The 27,135-nt window shown below is 43.8% G+C and overlaps 1 protein-coding gene across 9 annotated transcripts in view; it reads right to left on the bottom strand.

Annotated features, from left to right (window-relative positions):
* The window catches only part of ppargc1a (peroxisome proliferator-activated receptor gamma, coactivator 1 alpha), a 476,227-nt gene that overhangs the window by 14,998 nt on the left and 434,094 nt on the right, over nt 1–27,135 (bottom strand). For 5 of the 9 annotated variants that reach the window (XM_085967770.1, XM_085967703.1, XM_085967695.1 and 2 more), the window contains 6 exons: nt 18,854–19,811; nt 15,300–15,416; nt 7,091–7,211; nt 6,868–6,989; nt 5,628–5,779; nt 4,331–4,420 (listed from right to left, as the gene is read on the bottom strand). In XM_085967770.1, coding sequence (XP_085823896.1) covers nt 4,331–4,420; nt 5,628–5,779; nt 6,868–6,989; nt 7,091–7,211; nt 15,300–15,416; nt 18,854–19,811 — 1,560 coding nt within the window. Of the gene's footprint in view, nt 1–1,459; nt 1,520–4,330; nt 4,421–5,627; nt 5,780–6,867; nt 6,990–7,090; nt 7,212–15,299; nt 15,417–18,853; nt 19,812–27,135 lie in introns of all 9 variants that reach the window. The other 4 variants (XM_085967743.1, XM_085967752.1, XM_085967723.1 and 1 more) reach the window with 3 other exon arrangements.

The following is a 27,135-nucleotide window of genomic DNA, read 5'->3' on the forward strand; positions in this document are numbered from 1 at the left end:
TGAAATCTTTATTTTCACCACTTCACCTTATTGGTCAGGTCTTTGCGCACCTTGAAAAGTAAGTTCCAATGAATGTTGAGACATAACTCTCTCTCTCCCCCCCCCCCCCACTATTGTGATGAGTGTGAAAGGAATGGTTTGGACATTATAGGGATACTTTATGGTGCTGGTGTGGGATGGTGTCAACCTGATGCATCATGTGGCAGCCAGGGTGTACAGTGTCAAGTGAAGTAAATCTGGCCATGGTGAGGTCATCGCTGGACTCCTGGGCAGCAATGTTGTCAGGGGCTGATGCCCTGTGTCCTGTGCAGCATCAGGTGATGGCGGAGAGGGTTGGTGTTGTTGTTGGTGATGTTGGTGTTGGGGCTGATCGTGGAAGGATTCAGAGGACAAAGGTGTGATTTTTTCAAGGGCACCAATGTTGCTGGAATAGATGACAGCTAGAGTTGAGATGACAGAAGCGATCTGTCAATGGTGAGATAGGTTGTTCCAATGAGGTGACACTGGACATACAGTTGGCTCTAAACACTTGCAAGCTAAAGAAATCTCTTTATGTCTTACAAATGCAGTAACCAACAGTTTCTGAGCTCTGAAACTGAACAGCTGCAACAAGATATCCTTTATACCACTTCTGCAGCTGTCAGCTTATCAGATAAATCAAAGCAGACTCAACTCACGCCAGGGTGAGCTGTCGTGTTCCCCGAGCAGCGGGTAACCCGTGGGGGAGCACGTAAAATTACAAGGTAGGCTCAAAATAGCATTAAATTGGCTGTTAACAAGCCATTTAATTTTCTGAATTGTATCCCCCACCGCTTGATGTCGGGTTAGTTCTCCGCTGACAGACCCGACACCTAGGAGACTCGCGTGGAGGTGGGTTGACTATGGGTTTCCTACCCGCTGACAGTCTTTGCTATTTTGACAGCGGACCTGCCTCCAAACCCCCACTCAGAGCGCCGGCAAAATTCAGCACTTAGTCTCCAAGATCTCCCCCTGCAGAAGCCACCTACACAGTAGCTGTAAGATTTCCTGTCCACTACACATCCTCAAGATCCCTTCGATTTCTCTGAAATCTCCTTGTTGTGCCACTGATGGTTCTCTTTTTTCTTGGGATTGAGGGCAGCTAGCTAGGGTCCAGTAATGGTGCAGAAGTGATCACATAAATAATTTGCTTGATCACATTTGGGAAACATGATGGAGTATTTATGCAAAACTTTCCTTCAATGAGATTAAATAGATGGGGTCGAGCCCATGATGGGGAAAAGTATACACAACTCATGGAAAGAGTCAAACATCTTTCTCATTTGAGTTTTTCTTTTACTTCTATGGCGCTCATACTGGAGTGTTTTCACCTCAAACCTGACCTTCTAAAATGAACTTCACACCTCCTTCATCATTCATTCTCCAACATGATGTCACCTGTCAGGCAGAGGTCTAAAATCCACATTCATTTCACCCTCACCTTAGTTGGCCACCTTCTCCAAAATTCAGGTCATCAACCCCAGAAACATATTCCACAGCTCTGTTTGTAAGTAAGAATAAACATGATTCCTTTTTTGTGCTTCTAACCATTGAGGAAATATTTTAAAATAGCTATTGCAATTGTTGTTTAAATTATGTTCTAATTGGTGTGTCTGCATACAACAAAAAAGTTTCAAGTAATTAGCTTGAATACCATTTGCAATTAATTTTACTACAGTAGGCATGGGCATTTTGTTAATATCCAATTTACAAAATTGAAAATAAAGCATTTTGAATTAAACTATTCAGCTACTGCACTTAGAAACATAATTGTTTTAAAATGACAGTAAAAGGAAGGCTTAAGATGGATTTTTCTTGTTGATTTTCAAAGGAAAATGAGAAGTAGGGTTTGAGATAAGTTTTCAATAATGGTTTGACAATATTAGAAACATTTGTTATTCTTACAGTTCAATATGAGTCAGTTTAATACTTCATTTTCTTAACATTATTTATTGCCATTTATAAAGTCACTGTTTAGCTGCTGACATTCTCTAAATACTGTGCAATGCACAGATTTGGAAACTGTTTTCATACACCACAACTAACTCCAAATTTATGATTTATTTAATGTCACTTATGTAAACTTAAAATTAATGATTGAAATTTGTGTCTGCAATACGTTTTATTAAGTAGTGAAATTAGGAATGCATAGTGCAGACCATTTAGTAACAATAACGTACTATTTTTGAAATATGCGAAGAAAAATTTGACTTGCGCCCAAAATGGATGCAAAGTCAGCAGAGCAATTATTCCACGCATTGGTCCGTGCCGGCCTGAGGCCCAAGCCAAATTTAGCTTCAGTCCTCATTTAAATGCCACCAGCGAGCTGTAGGTGCCAAATGTGTAGGTCGGGTCTCGGGGTGGGGGGTGATATCCCAGGCCGGGCGGTGGGGGTGTGTGGGCTTGAATGTGCTGGCAGCGGGCTGAATTTTTATTTGTGAGCCCAGGAGGAGCATTTCTGCTTCTCCTGGGCCCACAAAAATAAAAAATAAAAATTTCTTGGGCCTTTTGATTGTACAGCCTCCAGCAGTCCCTTTAAAAACCACTGGTTAGGCCACCCTAGTCCTGGTACAACTAGGTGGAACATACGTGGTGCAAGCTCCACTTGGTTGTACCTGAATTTTGCATTTAGGGTTCTACAACCAGCATAGTCTTAGAATAAGGGGCTGCTCTTAGAAGGGGGCATAGTCTTAGAATAAGGGGCTGCTCTTTCAAAACTGAGATGAGGAGGAACTACTTCACTCAGAGGGTGGTAGGTCCATGGAATATGCTGCCCCAAAAAGCTGTAGAAGCTACATCATTACATAAATTTAAAACAGAAATAGACAGTTTCCTAGAAGTAAAGGGAATTAAGGGTTACGGGGAGCGGGCAGGAATTTGGACATGAGTCCAGGTTCGGATCGGACATGGCCCTGTGGGTAGCGGAGTGGGCCCAGGGGCCGTGTAGCCTGATCCTGCTGCTATTTCATGTGTCTAATTCTGTTAGATTCAGGAGATGGTTCTATGATAGTAGATTGGCGGTTAGGATCAGATCAACCATGATCTTATTGAATGGCGGAGCAGGCTCGAGGGGCCGATTGGCCTACTCCTGCTCCTATTTCTTATGTTCATTTGTTCTTATAGGACCCTGATATGCATATGTAATGAGGCTAACGCCTGTTTCAAATGGGAACCCAGGATGATTAAAAATTGCACAAGCCAATATGGCACCTGGCACATGTCAGATCCAGATTGGGCATGAGGTGAATCCGGAGAGCTGACGTCCATTTTATGGATGCAAAGCGGCCAGCCGTAAGTTGAATTTCTGCCCCATGATCATAAGTTCGATGTACACTAAATCATTAACATGAAATACAACTTAGACATACAAATATACAAAAAGACAGTTGATAAAGTTCATCAGATCTGTCACATCCAGTCCATGGTGCAACCTTGCACAATGTTTACCCACTCCCTAATTATGCTATCTCCTGGGAGAGGCAAAAAGGAGAAAAAAATCTGCAAACTATTCAGGAAAGTCTTGAAAATTCCTCTTGGGCTCCCCAAGGCAATTAGGCAAGACTCCAGGAGACCATGGTTGCCCATGACTCATTACAATCACAACTAACTAATGATTGACCCGGTATAACTGGAAATATCCTCTTCTCTCAGGAACTAGTCAAGTTCTTTTTTTTAAGGAATTAGTGATTCCAACCTCACCGCATCTCTCAGCAGTTTGCTCCCGTGGGTAATACAATCCGGCCTCTAACCTGACTCTTTGCTTACAGATTTTAAAGCCATGACCTCTGGCCCCACCAACCCTATCCAGTCCAAATTTATTGCCCTTATCATTTTAAAAAACAATCCCATTCCCTCCAAGCCTGCATTTCTCCAAAATTGCTCTTGGAGCCTGCCTCATAACTAAGAGCGCTAAGATTTGGTATCATTCTGGTCACCCTCCTCTGCAGCCTCCCCAGAGCCTCAATATACTTTACCATTTGTGAGAATGAAATCTGAACACAATGCAGATGTACTAGAGTCTTATATAACCTAAAGTACAGTACTCTTTGATTTGTACTCAATGGACCTAGCAATACAACCTAAAACTCTATTTGCTTTCCCTAAAGCCATCTCACTGTTTGTGCACCTTCAATGAGTGATCATCTACTACCCCGCAGTCTTTTTCTTCATCCCTTAATGGAAACCCTGAATGATGCAGACATGCTTGGAATTTCCTATCCCCAAGTGAATAACACTATACCGTCCATATTAAATCATGTCTGGCACACATGAATGCATTCACTTACCTTATCTAAATTGGCCTGAAACCTACCTAATTGATCTGAATTAACTGGGTAACAGCCAGAAGAGGGAGCATGGATAAGGCAGCGCTGGACAGCCACGAGTTCTTCAGCCAGTGGTCCTGTCAGGACAGGCAATTTCAAAATAAAACATTTTGTCCTCTTTACAAGAGGGTTAATTCCCTCACGATGCCAGAATTTCCTTTGGGGGTACAGGCCAGAACACAGGACTGGACCCCATGTCCGGCATGTTAAGCCATCCAGTGTATGGGCTACTTAGTGTGACCCAGGCCGGGGCAAGGAAATCCCTCTGGACCCACCTCCTCTGACATCAGGGGCCAGGTTTGAGATGGACTGTGGCTGAGGTTTCATGCCAACAGATCATCCCAGAAACTTCAAGCAGTGGCTTAGAGATTCCGGACCTCCAGCCCCGGCAGATGCCAGGACCCTGTATATCCAGGTCCTGGCACAATTTCTTGCCCGTCTGCTGCACTCCTGGTAGATTTGTGCCGGGATTGCGCTGCTAGGGACACAAATTTTCAGCCCCAATATATTTCGCTTATTAACCATATCTTTATCCTCAAACATAACCTACCCTAACAATCCTTCAAAGGACCAATGGGCCCCTTGGTTGTTCTGACTCCCAACAAAAGCCTTGCGATCAATACGGCAATTAGTTACATTCCTAACACTGTCTTTAGTTATTCTCAGCTGCTTTTTATACTTATCCTTATTTCCTTGACAAATGAACCTTTTATACAAAATGGAATACTTTGGGGGGGGGTTAATTTCTCCATGAATATCCTTAATTAGTCATTTAGGTTTCACTTTACCTTGAACCCTCCTTTTATTCCTAGGGCTATACAAGCCTTCATCACTGATATAAAAAAAATCATTCTCCAACTATTATCAGTTATTCTTGCCCAACAGGATAGCATAATGTGCCTTTCCTAAACCTTGCCTCATAAGTGAAAATTTAGCCCTGCTGAAATTAGCTAATAACATTAAATTATGGTTGGATTTTTGTGGCACTCTAAGAATCTGCCTGCTAACGTCTGTAAATCCACTCAATATGTGAGTCAAGTTTTGACATATGCCAAGCCTAGGTACGAGACAATTTTGCCCAAGATGCAATATTACAGAAATCTCTAGTGACTCTTATGATTTTCTACTGCAAGTGTGAGAATTTGATGATATTGGCTGAACCTATATTTATGAATAATTAAAGCAAACTGCATGAAAGCAATAGTGATTCAAAATCCCATTTATTTCAGATGTCTACATTGTCTGTAAAAACACCAGAGATATTGTGTTGGAGTGCAATCTCACCTAGATCTGCATAGTTAGACTTGTAGAACTGTCTACGGCCACCAAAGCACAATTCAAAAGGGGGCTCATTAGATCTTCGCAAAGTGTGTCCATTCTCAAGGGCAGCAAATGCATCACAAGTGTAACGATACGTGATGAAACCATAGTTGTCACTGTAAAAAATTGGAGCAAAAATAATGCATGTCATTCACTGCAGCAAATCTTGCAAATTATAAATTAGACGTTGAATATAATAAGATGGGTTTCCATTTGTCAGATGTTAAAGAAAGAAAGTCTTGCATCTATATAGAAACACCTTAAAGTGCTTCACATACAATGAGTCACTTTGAAATGCTTTTACTATTGTTATTTAGGCAAACATGGAAACCACTTTTCAAACAGAAAGATCCCACAAATAGCAATGAAATAAATGACCAGTTAATCTGATTATGATCGTGTTGGTTGTGGAGGGATTATGCACAGGATACTGGGAGAACTCCCTCCTCTTTTTTAAATAGTGACATAGAACATGGGATAGACTGAATAACCAAGATTTTTTTTATCCATGTACATTGGGGTTGATTTTAACTTGTTCAGCATTAACGGAGTAGTAATGGCCTCAAAATGGGGTCGGTAGCCCCATTAACCCAGATAATTTGAAAGGGGCCTACAGCTGGATTCCCAAAACACCTGCCTGTTTCAAGTGGTTGACCTACTTCAAAGTGTAAATCAGGGTCCTAGTTTAGATTGCAAATGGTTGGAACGGCGGAGTGCACACTCCGACCGGTTTCACGGGCGATGGAGCCGAAGAGGCCAAGTCAAGGTATAATGGACATTATTTTGGTGCCATCTGGAGTAGCAGGAGTGCGCCTCCAGGCCCCACAAAAAGAATCTAGGCCTTAGCTACCAGGGACTGCTCCCTCCATGATTGTAACTATGCACTTACCTCGATGATGGCCAAGGTGGTTGAATATTGGCCAGCCTTAATGCAGTGAGCTGCATCAGGAGGCTGGTTTGGTGTCCCACATCTCGCCAGCTCGATGTAAATGAGGCCACAGGCACAAATGATCTGTGGGCACGCTCTGCCAGTTAGTCACCTGCAAGTCAATATCGATCCCGCTGACACTAAAATTATGGGCACCCTTCCAGTTCCACTCTGTTCTTACTATGTCTAAGGCTCTATACTGGGTCTACTATCTCAAAGAGAAAGCCAGATTTTGGATATTGAGGAGCAGATTTACCATGTGAAATGTAACCTTACCCATCTTCACGCAAATGGACAGTGCACTCTTCAATTTCACCAAAAACTTCAAAGCGCCTCTTCAGTTCTGTACGTGTTATGTCACCCCTGACTTTTCCCACATAAATAACACGGCGTTCCTCCTGGAGAGATTTTAAAAATATCTTTGTAAGCCAAAAAGTCATGTTTCTTACATTTACAGCATATCTAAATTAGAAATAAAGAGCGCTACTACAATGCTTACAATTGCCTTTTGCCTTTGTCGCTCCCTTTGCTTTGCTCTTTCAAATTCACGTTTCTCATAGTCTCTTCGATATTCCTCCCTCTTCAGCCTCTCATTTTCATATTCCTCATAGCTGTCATACCTGAAAAAATTTAGTATGTAATAAGAAAATGAAAAATGTTAACAGTCAACTTGTGCGTGCAGCGTTTTATATAGAAACAGGCTTCGTTTGACATTAATGACCTTTTCCTGTTTCAAAAAATTCTTCAGTACTTACTGAATCTCAAATAACTAAGTATCTTTCAAAGCTAGACTTAGATACTCATAGCGGGGGTGACTTTCCACAGGGCTTCTCCCACTCAACCAACACAACTTTGATGATAGCCTCATTTACATACATAAGCGGGATTTCCGCCAAAGTTACAGCAGCGGAACAGATGAAGTCCCGAGGAAATTCCAGGGGATAAACCTTCAGAGTGACATTAAAGCATTTAGCAGCTTTTGCAATGTAATGTTTCCTTGAAATTCACACTAAGAACTTTGTATTTCTCAAAAGACTGGGGCAAAAGTTTGCAAGCCGCAATCCTGGCAGTTACCCTGCGACTGCGGCCTGGCAGTGCCCTCCAGCGGGGACAGTGGGAAGTGACTTCATTTGCATGGGGCTGGTGGGCACCCATGCAACTAGAGGCATGTCTTGGGGGCTTGCCCATCCTATGCTGCCAGGGGGGCCCAAGCTCATCCTCTTCCAGGCCCCATTTACAGCTCCCATTGGTCTTGTATAAGGGGGCTAATGCTGAAACTTTCTGTTTTAAAAAAAATTGACCCCCACCCCCCCCCACCCACCGAGTGGGTTCTACTTGCACTTGTCTGTATGGCTCAGAGATTCAAGACCCAAAATTATTGGGCCTTGGCGGGTGATGTAGGCATATGTGCCTTGCCAGAATTTCACCCTGAGGAAAGTGGAGTCCACGATGCCGATTCCCTCTGGGGTAGAGAATTCCCTATTCTCCAGTTGAAAGAGTGACAATCGGCCTCTGCTGCTTTGTAGCTATCCACAAAGAGTTGCATAATGGAACCTCAGGTTAATGAGTTCTTTCGGTTTTCCCTCAATTTCTGGCTGCCTCCAACTGATCACCCAGCTATTAGTCATTTACAGAGTGGGAAAACTGCAGGTATGAAGCTGCATTTTACATTTCCACAGGACAATTTGTTGGAACACCAACAAGCAGCATCGCTGCACTAGCCAGATACTCGCTATTGTAAATCAAACACTAGGGCCTAGAAATTCGGTTGAGGCGCCAAGTTCGCCTGGGCGCTGATTTTTGCGCAGCGTTCGGAGTAATACCGAGCGTCAGAAATTCATTTTCAGCGCCCCTAGAGGGAGACGGGGCGAGGCTCGAGGCGCTCCGCGTCCCTCTTAGGGCGTTGAAACTGAATATCGCAGTGCAACGTGCCGCAGCGCCACACGCTGCGGCACAGCGCGCTGTGGTACTGCAGGCCTTCCTCCCATTGTTAAGGGGGAGGGGCCTGCAACAGCGCGATCCCCAATCGCGAGTGCCGGCAAAAGAGCCCGGCACCGAGGAGAAGTGCCGGGCTCTCGGGAAACAGCCGGCAATGCTGCGGGGGGGGAATCAGGAGGCCGGGGACGGAGGTGCTGGCAGGCTGCCGCCCCGCACCTCCACCTTAACTTGCGCCACTGCCGGCACAGCAAGGCCCCGTGAACCGGGCGCGGGTAGCGAACGGTGCTACAGCGGCGTTCGCTACCAAATATCGCGATCGGGGCGCTAATGGGGAGCTGCGCACACCGATGACGTCATCGGTGGCGGTGCAGCGCAACAGGCTAACGCCACCATTAGCGCCCCCGCTGAATATTGCGGGAGGCGCGGCCAGTGGCGCTACAGCCACTGACTGCCCTCTTTAGGCGCTAACAGGTGTTGCTACATACACAATTTCTCCCCCTAGGAGTTGTTTTAGTACCTTCTATCTATGGTTTACATGTAATGCCCTAAAACTGTAATGTTCCCATCGCAGCAAAGCACATTTAATCATACTGTCAGTGTGAAATTTACAGTATTGATCAAACACTACAAAAGTAGGTCAGTTACATAGGACAGAAAATAACCTGCAAAAAAAACTTCAATTAATCTTCACAACACCGTCTCATAATTTAAGTTAGGATGCTGAACCAGCAGAAACCCATCACCAAATTACACAGCAGCGGTTTCACTACTGTCCTGAAGTAGCACAGCAACTTTGCTCCATGACATCAGCGTATGAACCAACACTTAGGGCTAGAAATTCATTATAGCCAAGAAATGGGCAGTGTTTAGACTAAAAATGGTTAAGTAGCGCCACCTGAAAAATTGTCTAGAGTGCATATAAAATTCGTGCTCACTCATGATTGCAGTCATGATTCTAGTCTAAAAACCCAAGCTCATTGGCATTACACTGAAAAGCTGGACCAATATTGGGGGCAGTCTAATTGCATGTCATGATTGCTGCAGACTTTTTTCACTACTTAAAGAGGAGGTTCTTGATGCTGCAGCACCTCATTCTCACACTGTTGGGTGTGCAGCTGCCCCAACAAGCTGGACCCGGACAAATCCTGATGGCAGGTTGTCGCCCCAGGGAGAGAGCCCGGAGGTTCTCCAATGAAGCTTTGGAAGTGTTGGTTTTCATGGTCGAGAGAAGGTGGATGATTCTGCACCTGCCAACTGGCAGGGGGCCCTTGCACAAGTGTCCCACACTATGTGGAGGGAGGTGGCACAACATGTGACAGGCAGCACTGTGGGCCCCAGGACCCACAGCCAGTGCAGGAAGAAGTTTAACTACCTCACTCAGGTGGTCAGGGTGAGTGAAGGCTTCAACAAATGCTACACACCACCATCTGAACCACAATCTTCACACACTGCTCAATGAACCACACCCCCAGTACTCACCCACCAACAATCTCTACCTACCAACACTCACACTCACGTCTCACACACAATGACAGCTTTTCAACTATGGCAGGTACATCAGCCAAACACATTGCACCACACACACTTTCCTTTCTCTTGCAGGCCAAGGTGGCTCACAACCAGAGGGAGCAGGAGCGGGCAGGCGAGGGCCAAGCCCACATTGAACAGCTGAGCCAGCTGGAGACGAGAGTGCTGGAGATCAATGGGTGCCAGGTCATGGGCACCGTGGCCACCGACGACGTTGACCCCCCTTGGGGACAACAACGGTATGTTCATTCCCAGTCCTTCTTCTCACATCCCACTTCCCCCTCAGCCCACAATCTTATCTTGCTTTCAAGCTACTCATGCTGTATGCATGCATTTCTGCCTTCCTGCACCCCTCCCCTCACCGTAACCCGACTCTTGTGCCTTTCTGTTTTCAGACAATCAGCAAGCACCTGAGCAGCTTGTCCCTGAGGGCACCGCAGAGAGAAAGAGGGGAGAGGAGGAGGAGGAGGAGAAGGAGAAGGAGGAGGAGGAAGAAGACACCGCATCACTGCAGCTGTCACTTGCAGACACCAGCTCAGGTACTGGCACTACGCGTTCTTTAGAGGCTAGCGTAGTAGCGGGATCTGCACAGGGTGAGGCATCGGGCATGAGTGGGCTGCAGCAAGGCTAGGAGGAAAGGGTAGCTCGGGGGCCAGCTCCCCGGAGGGCGAGTTGGCATGCGAGTTCTGCTGCACAGGACTCAGATGAGGACCTTGATGGGGAGGCCTTTAGAAGAAGGGTGATGGGCACGCACACAGAAATGATAGGTGCAATGGCAAGGTTGCCAGAGAGCCTCTCGGCAATGGCCAGGAGCATGGAGGAGTCCGCCTCCAACATTGCACAAGGCCCTGTGCAGAGCATGGAGCCCATCATTTCCAGTCTGCAAATGATGGTAGACTCCCAGAGAGACCATGGCGACCCAGACGTGATGGCGCGCATGATGAGTGATGTCGCAGCTTCCATTGCAGCACAGGCGGAAGCTACCCAATGTCTTAGTGTTGCAGAGGAAGCTCAGACTTCTCTCATGCAGCCTCAGCATGATGCCACCCAAGCTCTGACTGCTGCCATTGAGGCTGGGTCTATCACCATCGACTAGGGCTGTCATGGTGTCACATCAGGCCAGCAATCTGTGCTCCAACAGATTGTTAGGAATGCGGAGGTGCCACCCTGGGGGAGTGGCAGTGAGTCAGTGGAGCAGGAGCCTGCTGTCCTCTCAGGATGACAGCATTTGTGCTCCCACTCCGCCATTGCTCTTAACGCTGCCTGTCATCCAAACTGCTGCTGCACATGCCGAGGTGGTGCAGTCTACAGCCAGGCCTTCTGGGTCCAGAGCTGGTCGAGGTCGTCCTGCAAGGCCATCTGAAGTCTCCCGCATGGAAACTCAGCAAATTTTCACCAGCCGTGCTGCAGCCACTGGGGGTGCATTGCATAGGAGCACTATATTAAGAAAAGGCACACGAACTACAGGCACTAAGGGATTGCGCAAGGGTGATTAGTTAATTGTGTTGATGTATATATGTGTATAGATAAATGTATTAATTGTGTTTTGAATCTTTTGTGGTGTCTCTCATTTCAGCTTTGCGCCCAGGAGGACGCTGTGATATGACCTGCGACAGGGATGGTATGATTGGGATGTGGTGAGGAACGGGGATCTGGGATTTCATTCATTTGAATCGGAGTCTGATGAGCCGGTCATGGACTGCCCATCCGGAAGGCTGATTGTCTGGCTGCCTCCTCCCGCCCTCCTGTTCCTCTCCCTCCTCGTCTTCATCCTCCTCTCCCTCGTCCTCCTTCTGAGGTGGTCCTGCAATCCCTGATGGCAAGGGCTGCGCCCTCATGATGGCCATGTTGTGGAGCATGCAGCAGACCACCAAGTATTGGGACACCCACTCTGGCGAGTACTGGAGGGCTCCTCTCGAGTGGTCAAGATAGCAGAACCATTGCTTCAATAAGCCGATGGTCTGCTCGATGATTTTCCTGGTGGCAGCATGGCTCTCATTATAGGAGTGCTGGGCACAGGTGTTAGGGCTGCGGAGGGGAGTCATGAGCCAGATGGAGAGCGGATAGCCCTTGTCTCCGAGCAGCCACCCTCTAGCTTGATGTGGTGGCTGGAAGAGTGCTGGCACACCAGTCTGGCACAGGATGAAGGCATCATGGCTGCTGCCAGGATAGCGGGCATTGACATTGAGGATTCGCTGTGTGTGGTCGCATACCAACTGCACATTAAGTGAGTGGTAGCCTTTGTGGTTACAGAAGATCTCAGTATTGTTATGCGGTACCCGCAAAAGCCACACGGATGCAGTCGATGGTGCTCTGCACCATTGGGAAGACCGCTATCCTGGCAAAGCCACATGCACTCTCATCCTGCTTCTCTCTGGTGATCAGGAAACCAATGTAGTCCCTTCTCTTGGTGTAGAGAGCCTCTGACCTCACTGATGCAGTGATGGACAGTGAACTGTGAGATGTTAGCTATGTCTCCTGCTGCAGACTGGAAGGATCCACTGGCAAATAAATTGAGGGCCACGGTGACCTTGACTGCCACTGGGAGAGATGTGGTCGCCCTGCCTTAGGCTGGAGGTCTGGTTGCAGGGGGTGGCAGCGTTCTGTGACCACCTCCGTGGTGAAGCGAAGCCTCCTAATACACTGCTCCTCGCTTAATTGAAGGTAAGAGAAGTACTGTTGGAAGACTCTCGGAGGGTAAGGCCTCCTGTTGAGAGCCCTGATGGCTTTCCTCCTCCCTCTGCACATATGTTCCCATCTTTCTTGCTGCCTTCGCTCCCTCCGCCGTAGATACTGGAGGGCGAGGTCGACTGTTAGTACAGCCCCTATGACTTTTAGCAATTGTTGTAGTTTGAAGCATTTCAAATATAATGAGGGAGTTTTGTACTTGCCAGAACACTCCCTGATTCCAAATAACCTTGAAATAACTAAAGAAAACTCTTGCAGTTGCAGGAAGTAGCACACAGCCACTCAAACTTCAAAACCCTGTCAGGTGCGAGTGATTGCTGATGATCCCTTTAAATATCATCGATGGAGCCAGTTTCCCGCTGATGCCCGTCACCTCAACCTGTTGTTGCTTTCTCCAGCTGGTAAGTTCAATGGCCAAAATGAAGTTGGGAGATCGGGCATCAAGTGAGCGTTGCACATTCACTGTCGTCATGATCTCCGTGATTGTGATGTCACTTGCGATCGAGTTTACCGGCAGCACTACCAGCAAGATGGATTTGACATACGGCGCTGGAACCGCCATCAGCTGGTGGTAGAGCTCTGAATGGCGTTTTAGCACCATCTCGTGACGCTAATGTGTGGCACTATACACACAAATTTCTCCCCCTTTATGTTTTGATGAGTCTTTCTGCTTGTCAAGGTGTGGGATATCCGTGCTAAGGAATGCAGCATTTTTCACTTTTGCGAACCAGTATCAGCATTGTGCATAAGTTAGGTTGAATGCCTAGCAAAATTCCCTTTACAAAAACCAAAATTCTGGAAGACTGAAATAAAAACAGAACTAGGTGCAGTAACTGGGTATGCTGCTGAGGTTTGAAATTTCAGTGCATTGTTGAGACAAAGTAAAGGGAACTTTGAAATAAAATAAAAACAGAAAACACTGGAAACACTCAGCAGGCCATGCAGTAACTATGGAAAGAGGAAGGTAGGGGTTCTGACAAAGGGTGGGTAAGACCAGAAACGTTAACCCTACCTTCCCCTCTCCACAGATGCTGCGAGACCCGCTGAGTATTTCCAGCAGTTTCTGTTTCTATTTAAAAGTTCCCTTTTACTTGTCTCAATAATGCACTGAAATTTCAAACCTGAGAAGTGAACCCCTTACTGCAGCTTTTTCCTATAACATCCATTCGCCATAGTTTCTCAGAACAAGATTAATAATTTAATGCCAATTAGGGCATACTACGGAATAAAAACAGAAAATACTGGAAATACTCAGCAGGTCAGACAGCATCTGTGGAGAGAAACAGAGTTAACGTTTCAGGTCGATGACCTTTTGTCTCTCTCCACAGATGCTGCCTGACCTGCTGAGTACTTTCAGCATTCAGTTTTTATTTCAGATTTCCAGCCTCTGCAGTATTTTGCTTTTGTACTAGGGCACACTATGGACCATTTTATGTTCTGGACTCATGTTTACTTGGACCAGGGTTCAAACTGTCCAGATGCCTTTCACAAAGAACTCTTCTACTCACCAGAGAGACCAAATTTGAAGGACTGAATGTAGGTTTTTACTAGAACTGGAAACTAACAGCTACCTGTATACATGGAGCATCTAGCTGCTGCTTGCTGGTGAAGTGGAGTTCTTGAAACACTTACTCAATAGACAAGCTCTATTGTTTTCCCCTCCTGCCCATTCCATGTGTCCCAAAATTTGTCCTTCTGCTCACTCTTATTGGCTCCTGAAAATAGGACTCCTACCTCCTGCTCCCACCATGAGAGAGAAATCAAGCAAAGGCTATCCTGATCTCTCTTCTGCTCTAAAGCAGTCTGTCACCTTTAGTGAGAACAGACTGTTTTTACACTATGAGGGAGGCTGGGATAGACATGCCTACCATTAGATTGCCAAATCGCTCTCTTGCTGTGAGATCACTATTTTATAAAGGCAAATGGAGAAGGTAGGAGGTGGGAGCCTTGAGGCACATCTGATGGTGTAAAACAGGGGAGCTGGGGGCACACATGTAGGATTGTGAAGAGAGAGAACTCAGAGGCACATATGGTATCAGAGGCATCATGGCATCAAAAAATTGAAAAGGTAGCAGAAGTATGGCTGATAAACAAGGATCAAAGGCAAGTGGGAAAATCAACAGCATTATGTTGGTTAGATACATCATTGTCCATTATTCTTCTCAAACAATTAAATACCAAGGATTGAACGCTGCTTCCTGTAACTTTGTCACTTGGTACGACACCTACACTATGCCCTAGATACAGCTGATAACAATAGGTTGCATTTGAAGTTGGATAATGGAATCCATTTATTAATAAATTCAGGCAAATAAGTTAGACATTCAGGCAACTATGGAGCACCTGCCCAAAGTTAACACTGATTAACTCTGGTTTAAACAAAGAAGTCGATTTTTTTTTTAAATGAGTACATTTATCCGGGTAAGCACCTACCTGAAAATCTCAATGAAATATTAATGTATCTTATTGTTTTGACATCAGGAGGAAAGTGTACTTTATTAAGTTTTGGTTTAATAGAATACATTAAAAGATTCTACACTATTATATTCCCTCACCTGGGTCTATTATAACGGCTGTAGGGTGACCTGGAGCGTGACCTTGAATATGAGCAAGGGCTTCCACGAGACCTGTGTTGTACCCTACTGCGCCCTGAATCATAGTAGTGATGTGATCTATAAAGCAAAATCAATATAAATATATGATCACTGAAAATAATACTGATAGTATATATTTTTTTATGGTCTGAGGATTGACATCTCTTCAGCATTTACTAACCCACTGGAAAGCAGGGCATGGGTTTAATTCTTCACATTCACGGCCAAACCATCAGGGAAGATGCTAAGCAGAGTCTAGGCACTTCCACACCAGGAGGCTGAGAAATGTTGGTACACCTTTTAGCTACCTTGTTGCTCAGTAGTACTGGCAAAGGCATGCAGAAAAGATTGTCACTAGACTAGGGGACATCATGGCTTGGTGGGAGGGGCACTTAACAGAGGGGGAAATTAACAAAAAAAGTACATTGAAAAATTGTACATAAATTATATTATAGTTCTCTAAATGGCTCAGTTGGTTAGAGACATAAGTAGAAGTGCAATACACACCAGGAGAGATGTTCAATCTTCTAAGGGATAAGGGTCCCCCTGGGTTAACAAAGAGAAAACTGACCAGGATTCCCACCTGAATACTATCCAGTGACTCCTGGTGGAAGTACGGCTGGGGATATATGCAAATAATTGGCTCAAACTGTGGTGCCTTTCATGACGGAATAGCCTGCTACCAGTCACTGGCCAGTCTCACGTATGAAGAGTGCCAACTGGGGCATGATATCAGAGGGCAGCCAGTGCCCGTGGAACCTTGTCCCAGCAAGGAATCAACATGTTTGGGAGGAGATGAGAGAAAACTAGAGGACAAAAAAATAAAGATTATATTATGAAATCTCCATATGTTGCTTGTGGGTGCTATTCACTGCTAACCAAGGACAAGTAAAGCAAGTAATCATAAAATCAATAAGAAAAATATCTAATTTAAATGCAACAGAAAAAAAAGCAATTCACACCCTGTCTCAGAATCAAACACTCTAATTGTAAAGTAAGCTTTCTGTATAAATGAATAAAATCTGTTTTCCAACAGAGGTCATTAATTTAGCTGTAATCTGTGCAGGCTCATCATAAAATCCTGTGGGGTTGAATGACATGCACTCCATGCCCTTCCTCCTCATCTCTCTCCCTCTCTCTCTGTTGTCACCTCTGCTGTTGGTTGAGTACCACTCTCATGAATATATGGGGTTGAACTCAACCACCTACATCAATCTTACAGAGTAAGAATGGCACAGTGTTTTAGCAACCAACTCTGACAGTGCCAAGTTCTCTTTGCAGCAGTGAACGCAAATTTCTTAAATTTCATATTAGGTCTCCAGGCTTATCAGACAAGATTTATTAATCCCTTTAATTTTAAATAGCTAGGGTACTGCCACACTGTTAATATTTATGTGTTTTTAATCCATACTTTTTATATAATCTACAATCTATATCAGGAAACAATCTGCAATTCATTTTTGATATATCATTACTACAAATAATTGAGCCAAATATAGTGTCTTGCCCCTTCAATTATCCTTAAGTATGTTGCAAACTATTTTAAGTGCTCATTTATGTTATATTTATACCAATATATAATGTTGATATTTCAAGTTCATTTTTTCAGTACAAATTCTTTTGGGTTATGCCATAGCTACAGAACTTGTCACTTGTACAGTGAAGCCTCCTGGGTCTAACACTATTTTACTATCCGCATAATGATAGTTAAGGCTATTTTGTGCTGCTATCACCAGCATGAAAAGCGACTCTGCTTTAATGACATACATTATTACAAAATGTCATATTGCTTCATGATGCAAAACTCACAATATCAGGCTTAATGATCATGTACATATGCTTAACCTTCTCAACAAAAGAAAGCGACCTCTCTGATGGCATAAGTGAGGCCAGTCCTTAATAATATCCGAATTCCCAGAACAGATCTTGAGGTCAGGTGAATAATTCATGGTAATGTAAATGGGGTTTTAAAAACATTGATCTTAAATGAAAACAGATGTTTATTGTCCCAAGAAAGATGGCAGTAAATTTACTGGTCACTGTTAATACCATTACTGCCTAAAATTAATATTTTCCTTTAGCTGTAGAAATTTAAAACATATATATTATAACGTCTAGCAAACTAACTTTATACTGGGCTGGATTTTCTGACCCCCCATGGGTGTGTACGCACCCGTAGGGGCCTCACAAGGGCCGGTTTCAGGCATGCAACGCGCATGCGCTAAAACCCGGCACTTGTGATCTGCCAAGAATCCTCTTGACAGATCATCCACCTGCCCGGGAAAGGGCCTCCGCGGGCAGAGAGTTGCGCTTTTTGCACAACTTCCGCTCGCTGAAAGGCCATAGAATTCTTACGCCTGGTAAAAGCAGGCGTAAAGCCTGCTTTTACCAGATTAAGAGTGTCGAAAAATAGAAAAATTAAATTTGATAACTCATTTATAAATTAAAAATACTCTTCAAAGAGGTAAGTTTACTTTTAGCCCCGTAAAAACATTTAATTTTATTTTCAAAAAGTTAAACAAAAAATTAAAACATTTAATTAGATGAAATTTTAATTAATTTTAAATATGTAATGTTCTTTAAAAATTTATTTAATGTTTGTGTGTTTTTAAATGTGATCCCCATTCATACTTTTGACAGTTCTGTGTGTAGAGACCTGTCAAAAGTGTGAAGGGGGATTCCCTCCTTTGATTGGTTCACCTGGCTCACGTGATCCCAGGGGCGCTTGCGAACCACATGCAACCCTGGGATACGTGGCCCTCTGCCCGCGCAGACGTGGAGAGGCCCAGGAACGCAAGCCTCGGGATCTACGGAACCAGCCGGTAGATTCGTAGATTTTCTTCCGATCGGAGGCATCTGCACACAGGAAATTCAGGGCCAACATGTGATGGTTAGTTCTACATATAATAATCTTTCTTACTCTAACTTAAAGGGAAGATTTCCCCTGAGCACTTCATGTAACCAGATTATAAAAGGGTTTGCAATTTGGGACATGCAATGCAAAGAGCTTCCCCCTCACTCCCTAGGTGTGGAATGTTGACAATTGTTTTCTGGTGTATAGTTAGATTCCTGTTCCTTCGAGAGTAAGGTTATAAGCTGTAATCATCACTCCTGATATCCAATCATTTGACAACCACAGCATGGATAGGACTAGACGTTATTGGATATATCTCTACCACCAATAACAGCAAGCTGAAATGGGGCTGAGTTGTCCAGCAGAAGCTCTTACAGCCAGTCATTGGAAACAGGAAAATAGACTACCTGTAGGTATTGCTATTTTACCATACAAAAGACTAATGTTGTTACGACTAACACCTGCATATTGTTATCACAAGCAGGAAAATGCAATTTTTGCAATTTTTTAATTCTACTGTAAAAATAGAATTAAAATGGTGATGGTAAAATACAGAAGTACAAAATGTTACTCATACAGGCCTTGGTGTGATTCATCTAAATTACTTCTATAAACACATATTCCCATCTACCCAAATTAGCAGAAGGATTTGTTTACTTACCTAGAAGAGGATCTACTGTATGGAGATCTTGATCTGGAATGAGAATATGGGGAGCGAGAATAAGCTCTACGTCTGGGGTAGGAACTAGATCTAGACCTTGCCCTGACTATTCTTTGAGAAGGTGCATAAGTCTTTGGTGAATAGACGGAATCGCTGCAGGGGGAACTGGACAGAGAACGAGAGCAAGGTCTTTCTAATAACCCATCGGGTGTTCCATCCCATGGATAGAGAAATTTTTCAGTCTCATCATCACTGTCATCAAACACGCCATCCAGAGACATCCCTGCACTGAGATAAGTAGGCAGTTTTGAATAATATTCATGGTAAAAGTCTTTTTCTCTCTGATGACTTGCCTTATCTTCTACTTCATCATAGAAGGCTTGACTTGGATGTCCAAAGTGCTTATTTAGTTCAGCCCGGATCTCTTGGTCTTTCAGTTGTATCCTGGTATTAGAGTAGATGATAGGCTGCGTATCCAGCTGCTGACTTTCCTTCTTATATCCTTGATCTTCATTAGCAGAAAGAAAGTTTTGCTTGTGCGTCCCAGACAAGGGTTCTCTGCAAGGGTGATCTTGGAGTTTATTGTCTTTGGGTTCTTGTGCCTTGCAGAATGCCCTGTTATTTAATGATTCTGCCTTTGCATTTATGAACTGACAGTAGTCATGGTCACCAAAGAGCCTTGTGCTCATCCGTTTCAACTTCCTCTCTTCACTTTGGGTAATGCTAAGTGCACTGGGTAAATCTGAAGTCTTACTGAGCTGGGCATACAGTTCAGTTTGTTCAGGACCTTTCTTTATAGGACTGCTCAGTTGAGAGTTAGAGACAGAATCACTTAAGCGTGATTTCTTTGGTGGTGGACTGCGCACTGAGGAATTGCAAGATGACCTGTGTTTGACTGCAGTCTTAAACGGATTATCTTGATTAGCTTTATGTGGAGGAGTGGTTGGTGGTGTCAGACCTGAAATAAATATGACAATATATATTTTCTCACCAGTGATAGAAGGCGAACAGTTAGAATTAAGAGCATTTTGAAACACCGTACATTCTCAGAAAAGCAGGTGCCGAAAGCTAAATCACATTGTGATATATTCAGTACAGCACTGCCTTGTGCAGCTGACAGCACAATTTGCATTAATACAGTGTGCAACAGATTCTAAATGACTTGATTACAATGTTCCTGTCTCTTTGCTGCTCATTATTTAAATGAAGTGCTACTAATGCAGTTTGAATTTTATAAATGATACAGTATTTCCATCAGATTTGCAATATATAGGTATTCATATAAAACAAATATTAAAAGATCCTCAGCTATAATACAGTTTATAGGTCAATTTGCTTGAAATATTCAGATTTGGTTTGGCGTAACTCATAAAATTCTTATAAAATTCGTTCTGAATCTGCCAAAATGCTATTGATAATACATTAATTTCTTATCAATATTAATTGAACATATCTTACTATCCTCTATACTTTACTGTGCTAACCACTGCTGTCAGATTTATGTAAAGACAGATGGCTGTTCAATGCTGAAGGTCAACAAGTAGCAGTTTATGGATCTGTCATTATACACACACAAACACCTGCATTGCAACACTATACTAGAATGTAATTTGGGTTATTGTTCCTCCGTCACCTCTTTGCCACTTATGTGCATGCTGCATACTACACTCCATAACAAATAGCTGATATATATTACACAAACAGTAATTGTGTTGGGCAAATCATTTGGATAAACAATGTCGGTGATGCTTAACATTTTCTAAAATAATGTTTTTTTATGTGCTTATGTGTATTTTCACATTTGTATTCATAATTTCAAAAGTCTATGCATGTCTGTGAATAACACTTTCTGCTGAATGTTTTTGCAAAGTCTTTCTCATTATTCTGCTTTTCTTCAGATGGATTTAGTAGACTACTTGTCAAATGTCACATGGAACCCCCTGGCTATAATTCCTGAACACTGACCAGTCAAATTTTCAAATAGGACTGTTTTTCATTCTATAGCGATTTTTGCCATTCAAAGTACTTGCCACAGGTCAGAATATTAGGAAAGTCTTTATTGTATGACTTTGTATAAATGCATATACATTTTAGGAAATACAATGTATAATAAATTGTGACTATAATCCTCCAAGCTACTGACTGAAAGCTAGTCCATGATTACATGGTATCTAACAAATAGTACATCTGTTCGAATTCATTGGTGTCAACTGTTAATCACATTTTTGTTCATTAGCTTTAAAGCAACGTGAGCAAGAATGTGATTTATTTTGTTTGCATCTCCAAAGACTGGAAAATATTATCTCAGATTTGGTTTGGTTGACTAGTTGTAACTGTTCAATATGATTTACATTACATTTTAGTTAACAATTTCTGTGGAACCATCCATCCAAATCCATTTGCTTTACAATAATTCACATACAGTATGATCTCCCAGATGAACACTACAGGGTAACAGCCTGAAAGATGCTCAAACCAGTTCCTGTCAGTCCCTAAAGCAATTTCACTAGTTCTGCCTCATTGTCAGGACAGTGTCAAACACTCAGTCAAAACACTGAACAATTTCTTGCAATATACCCCATAAATTATGCAATGGCATACTTTCAGAATCCTATCTGGCCACATCATAAACAAGACAAAGTTTGAGTGGATCTTTCATGCACATGCCGCTGCTTAACATAAGCAGAAATTTTTTAAAAAGCAGGTGATTAAAAAACTAGTAGAACACAAAGAAAGAAACATGTACCAGTTACTCACTGTAACTGTGCGAATCTGCAACCTGTACTGAGCCATTAAATAGGAAAGTCAAATGGAGAAATGTTCAATAAATGATGAGTCAATGGGGGAAAAATTGAGTGCTAACTTTGCCGGGGTGCTACTTTTAGCACAAAGGAAGATGGTTGTGGTGATTGAAGGTCAATCATCACAGCCCCAGAACATTGCTGCAGGAGTTCCTCAGGGAAGTGTCCTAGGCCCAACCATCTTCAGCTGCTTCATCAATGACCTTCTCTCCAACAAAAGGTCAGAAATGGGGATGTTCGCAGATGTCTGCACAGTGGTCAGTGCCATTCACAACTCCTCAGATAATGAAACAGTCCATGCCCGCATGCAACAAGATCTGGACAACGTACAGGCTTGGGCTGATAAGTGGCAGGTAACATTTGAGCCACAGAAGCGAGAGTCCAGCCACAGCCCCTTGACATTCAATGGTATTACCATTGCCGAATCCCCCCACCATCAACATCCTGGGGGTCACCATTGACCAGAAACTTAACTGGACCAGCCACAAAAATACTGTGGCAAAAAGAGCAGGTCAGAGGCTAGGTATTCTGCAGCGAGTGTCTCATCTCCTGACTCCCCAAAGCCTTTCCACTATCTACAAGGAGTGTGATGGAATACTCTCCACTTGCCTGGATGAGTGCAGCTCCAACAACACTCAATAAGCTCGACACCATCCAGGATAAAGCAGCCTGCTTGATTAGCACCCCATCTACCACCTTAAACATTCACTCCCTCCACAACCGGCGTACCGTGGCTGCAGTGTGTACCATCTACAAAATGCACTGCAGCAACTCGCCAAGGCTTCTTCGACAGCACCTCCCAAACCCGCGACCTCTACCACCTAGAAGGACAAGGGCAGCAGGCGCATGGGAATGCCACCACCTCCAAGTTCCCCTCCAAGTCACACACCATCCTGAGTTAGAAGCATATCACCGATCCTTCATCGTCGCTGGGTCAAAATTCTGGAACTCCCTACCTAACAGCACTGTGGGAGTACCTTCACCACACAGACTGCAGCGGTTCAAGGCGGTGGCTCACCACCACCTTCTCAAGGGCAATTAGGGATGGGCAATAAATGCTGGCCTTGCCAGCAATGCCCACATCCCATAAACAAATAAAAAAAAGAAGTTCTGGTCACTACCACACTTTAGGAAGGATGTGAAGGCCCTCGAGAGGGTGCAGAGGAGATTTACCAGAATACTTCCGGGAATGGGAGATCTTAGCTACAAGGACAGATTGGAGAAGTTGGATTTGTTTTCATTAGAGCAAAGGAGGTTGAGGAGTGAATAGGTAGAGGTGTACAAGATTATGACAGGTTTGGATAGCCTAGACGGGGAAAGGCTGTTCCCACTAGTTGATGGTACAAGGACTAGGGGACACAGATTTAAGGTTTTGGGCAAGAGATACAGGGGGATGTGAGGAAAAACTGTTTTACACAGCGAGTGGTGATGACCTGGAATTCGCTGCTGACGGAAGTGGTGGAAGCAGAGACACTCAATGTTTTCAAGGGGAGACTGGATAGGCACTTGAGGGAAATAAACTTGCAGGGCTACGGGGATAGAGTGGGGGAATGGGACTGAATGGGACTCTACAGAGAGCGGCATGAACTCGATGGGCCGAATGGCCTCCTTCTGTGCCATTATGACTCTATGACTTATCGACTGAGCATCCACAGCCCTCTGGGGTAGAGACTTCCAAAGATTCACAACCCTCTAAGTGAAGAAGGTTATGGGTTATGTGTTTTACCTCTGCACCAGAAAGTTATGGCTTGAGCACATAATCTAGACTGATATTCAGAGCAGCACTGAGGGAGTAGTGCACTGTAGGAATCTTTTGGATGACAGATTAAACTATGGTCTCATCTACCTATTCAGGTGCATGTAAAACATCCCATGGTGATTTTTCAAAGAAAGGGAAGGGCATTCTTCCAGTGATCTTGTCAACATTCATCTCTCAACCAACACCACCAAAACAGATTCATTACATGGTGTTTGTTGTGCACATATTAGTTCCTGCATTTGACTACAGAAAACAACAGCGACGACACTTCAAAAAGTAATTTATTGGCTGTGAAGTGTTTAGGTACATCTTGAGGACATGGCAGGCACCTCTGTTATGAGGAGGAAGAAGATGAGGATCAGGAAGAACAATGAAGGGAAGCTTGGCTGACCATGGGCATCATCTGACACCCACCCACAGGCACTCATGCCACATGTCTGCAGATACAGGTGATCTTTTTTAAAACTTCTAATTTACCAATGCTTCAGCAGGTTGAGCTTCACTCAAGAGGCAATATAGTTTTGTGTCATCTGCTTGCCTCAGACCTGGAGCCTACCTGTTCCAGTAAATCAAAAAGGCACATAACTTCCATGCCACATGATCCGTTCAGGCAGCATCGAGAGACATTTGCAATATCAGCATCAGCACCACTGCATCAAGTGATTTACTGATATCTTGTTTATGTGAATAGCTAAGTTCATCTAATTTCTCATGGGCTTTGCACATCAACATGAAAGGGTCATACTTTTATCAGAATGGCTGAATTTCCCAGGTTCACTGATAGGGTCTATGTCACCACACATATCCCTTGGGAAAAAGCAATCAACTCTGTCAACAGGATGGGGTACTATTCTCTCATATATGACTATATATTATAAAGAAAGACTTGCATTTATATAGCACCTTTCACAACCTCAGGATGTTCCAAAGGGCTTTACAGCAAATGAAGGACTTGTGAAGTGTAGTCACTGTTGCAACGTAGGAAACACAGCAGCCAATTTGCACACAGCAAGGTTCTGTGATTATGACCAGATCCACTATTTGTTTAATGATGTTGGTTGAGAGATAAATTTTGGCCAGGACTTAGAAATAGTGCCATGGGATCTTTTACATCACCTAAGAGGGCAGACAAGGCCTCAGTTTAATGTCTCATCTAAAAGATAGCACCTCCAACAGTGCAGAACTCCCTCAGTACAACACTGAGTGTCAGCCTAGATTTTGTGCTCAAGTGTCAGGAATGTGACTTGAACCCACAACCTTCTGACTCAGAGACAAGAGCACTACCATTGAGCCACAGCTAACACCTGGGAAATGATATCCAGAGAAATGCCATGATTGCTTGATCTAAAGACAGCCCACAATCCCAATACTCTTTACATGTCAAAGGCAAATGTCCAAATGGCTGATTGATGATCAGGGCTACCCTCTGCAGCTGTGGCTGCTGGCATCAGTTCAGAATCTGAGACACTCAGAACAAAGAGCCTCATGATGCCACCAGACTTATCATTGAACAGACTAGAGAGATTCCAAAGGCATGCTTCAATTACCTGGACAGATCTCTAGTATAGTTCAACTAAGGCCCTTTGCATGCTGCACAATTTCGCCATCCACAAAGGATTACTAATTAATGGCTCAGAGGTTGAATAAGCAAGCAGGGTCAGCAAGCCTCCAAAGCTTTGAGGAAGAGGACAGAAAGGGGGAACCTGTACCAGTTGCTGCTAAGTTGCAAGCACAGCTCATAAGGGTCACCTTCAACTAAAATGTGCCTACTGCCACATTTTCCCCTTTGGCAACCATATCACCTCATTCACAGGCTCACATCAATTCAATTCAATTCAATTTTATTTGTCATATATGCAGCAGACATATGTACTGCACAATGAAATGTTGATTTTTACGAGTCCTCCCAACATTGGAATAAATATGGCATAGCAATGATAAAAATACTAATAGAAATACAGTAATAATAAATAAGACAACAGTAATAAATAATAATAAATTATTTGTTCATGAGTCTTATGGCCTGGGGGTAGAAGCTGTTTCGAAACCTGCTGGTACGAGACCGTATGTTTCGATATCTCTTACCGGACGGGAGCAGGGCGAAGAGGTTGTGGCTGGGGTGGAGCCCTCATCCTGCATGACCATTTTGAAAATCTTTTGATACTCTTTCTCCTATGCATTTAACCATCTTTGTGCCACAAATCAATCAAATCATTTGTTTTCTGTGAAAATAATTCTCTACTGAATATGCTATTGAGGCATTTCCTAATTGTTCCTATTGCTGTGCCTACACTATAATGCCCAGCAGGAACCTTGAGGAAAGTGCGGTGGCCTCTTGGTTTCAGATCACTTGAAGCCTCAGAGGGAGCTGCTGCAGGCTGTCTCCCCTGTGTTGTTGCTATGCCAGCCTGACCCTGGCTGCTTCCTCCTACATGTGCAGATATCCGAGGAGCCTGGCAGGTGGGCATCCACATGGCACTGTCCTGAGAGATAGCTCCTTTATTGCATGCACACACCTTCCATGCCACTAGTGCTAGGTTGCAGTTCTGTTTGGCCACTGATCAGCGAGACGGCTGACCAGATAGTACTAAGCAGACCTTGGAAGCTGTGAGAAATACTTCCATGTCCCAATTGTTTGGAGGATGGAAGAGGTAACCCTCTCCATTCCAATTCCAAGGTGTTATTAGCAGACATCACAGCTTCCATGCCAGATGCTAAAAGCAGATCCTCTGCTGTGGGACTCTGCTAAAGATTGTTCTGGAGCTGTCACGTGTTCCAGAGTTGATTGCCTGGCTGTGCTCACATCCAGTTGGGGGAAAAATTTCAAAAAGCCTTTGGAACACCTCAATGGCCCATTAGAAGCCTTGCCAACTATGAAGGGGAGGTGAACTAAGAAGTAACAGTAGAAAGTGACGGAAAACCTAAGGTGTAGCCATCAACCAGAGGACTGGAGATTTGCAAATGTTACACCCTTATTCAAAAAAGGGTGTAAAGATAAACCCAGCAACTACAGGCCAGTCAATTTGACTTCGGTAGTGGTGAAGCTTTTAGAAACAGTAATCAGGAACAAAATTAACAGTCACTTGGACAAGTGTGGATTAATTAAGGAAAGCCAGCACGGATTTGTTAAAGGCAAATCGTGTTTAACTAACTTGACTGAGTTCTTTGATGAGGTAACAGAGAGGATTGATGAAGATAATGCAGTTGACGTAGTGTAAATGTTTTTCCAAAAGGCGTTCGACAAAGTGCCACATAATAGGCTTGCCAGCAAAGTTGAAGCCCATGGAATAAAGGGGACAGTGGCAGCATGGATACGGAATTGGCTAAGTGATAGGAAACAGAGAGTAGTGGTGAACGGTTGTTTTTCGGACTGGAGGAAGGTATACAGTGGTGTTCCCCAGGGGTCAGTTCTAGGACCACTGCTTTTCTTGATATATATTAATGACTTGGACGTGGGTGTACAGGGCACAATTTCAAAATTTGCAGATGACAGAAAACTTGAAAGTATAGTGAACAGTGAGGAGGAGAATGATAGACTTCAGGAAGACATGGACAGGCTGATAAAATGGGCGGACACGTGGCAGATGAAATTTAATGCAGAAAAGTGTGAAGTGATACACTTTGGTAGAAAGAAATGAGAAGAGGACATATAAACTAAATGGTACAATCCTGAAGGGGGTGCATGAACAGAGAGACCTGGGGGTATGTGTGCACAAATCGTT

Source organism: Somniosus microcephalus, chromosome 2, assembly GCF_052327205.1.
Source record: "Somniosus microcephalus isolate GS21.2 chromosome 2, FLI_Smic_1.0, whole genome shotgun sequence".
Lineage (NCBI taxonomy): Eukaryota > Metazoa > Chordata > Chondrichthyes > Squaliformes > Somniosidae > Somniosus > Somniosus microcephalus.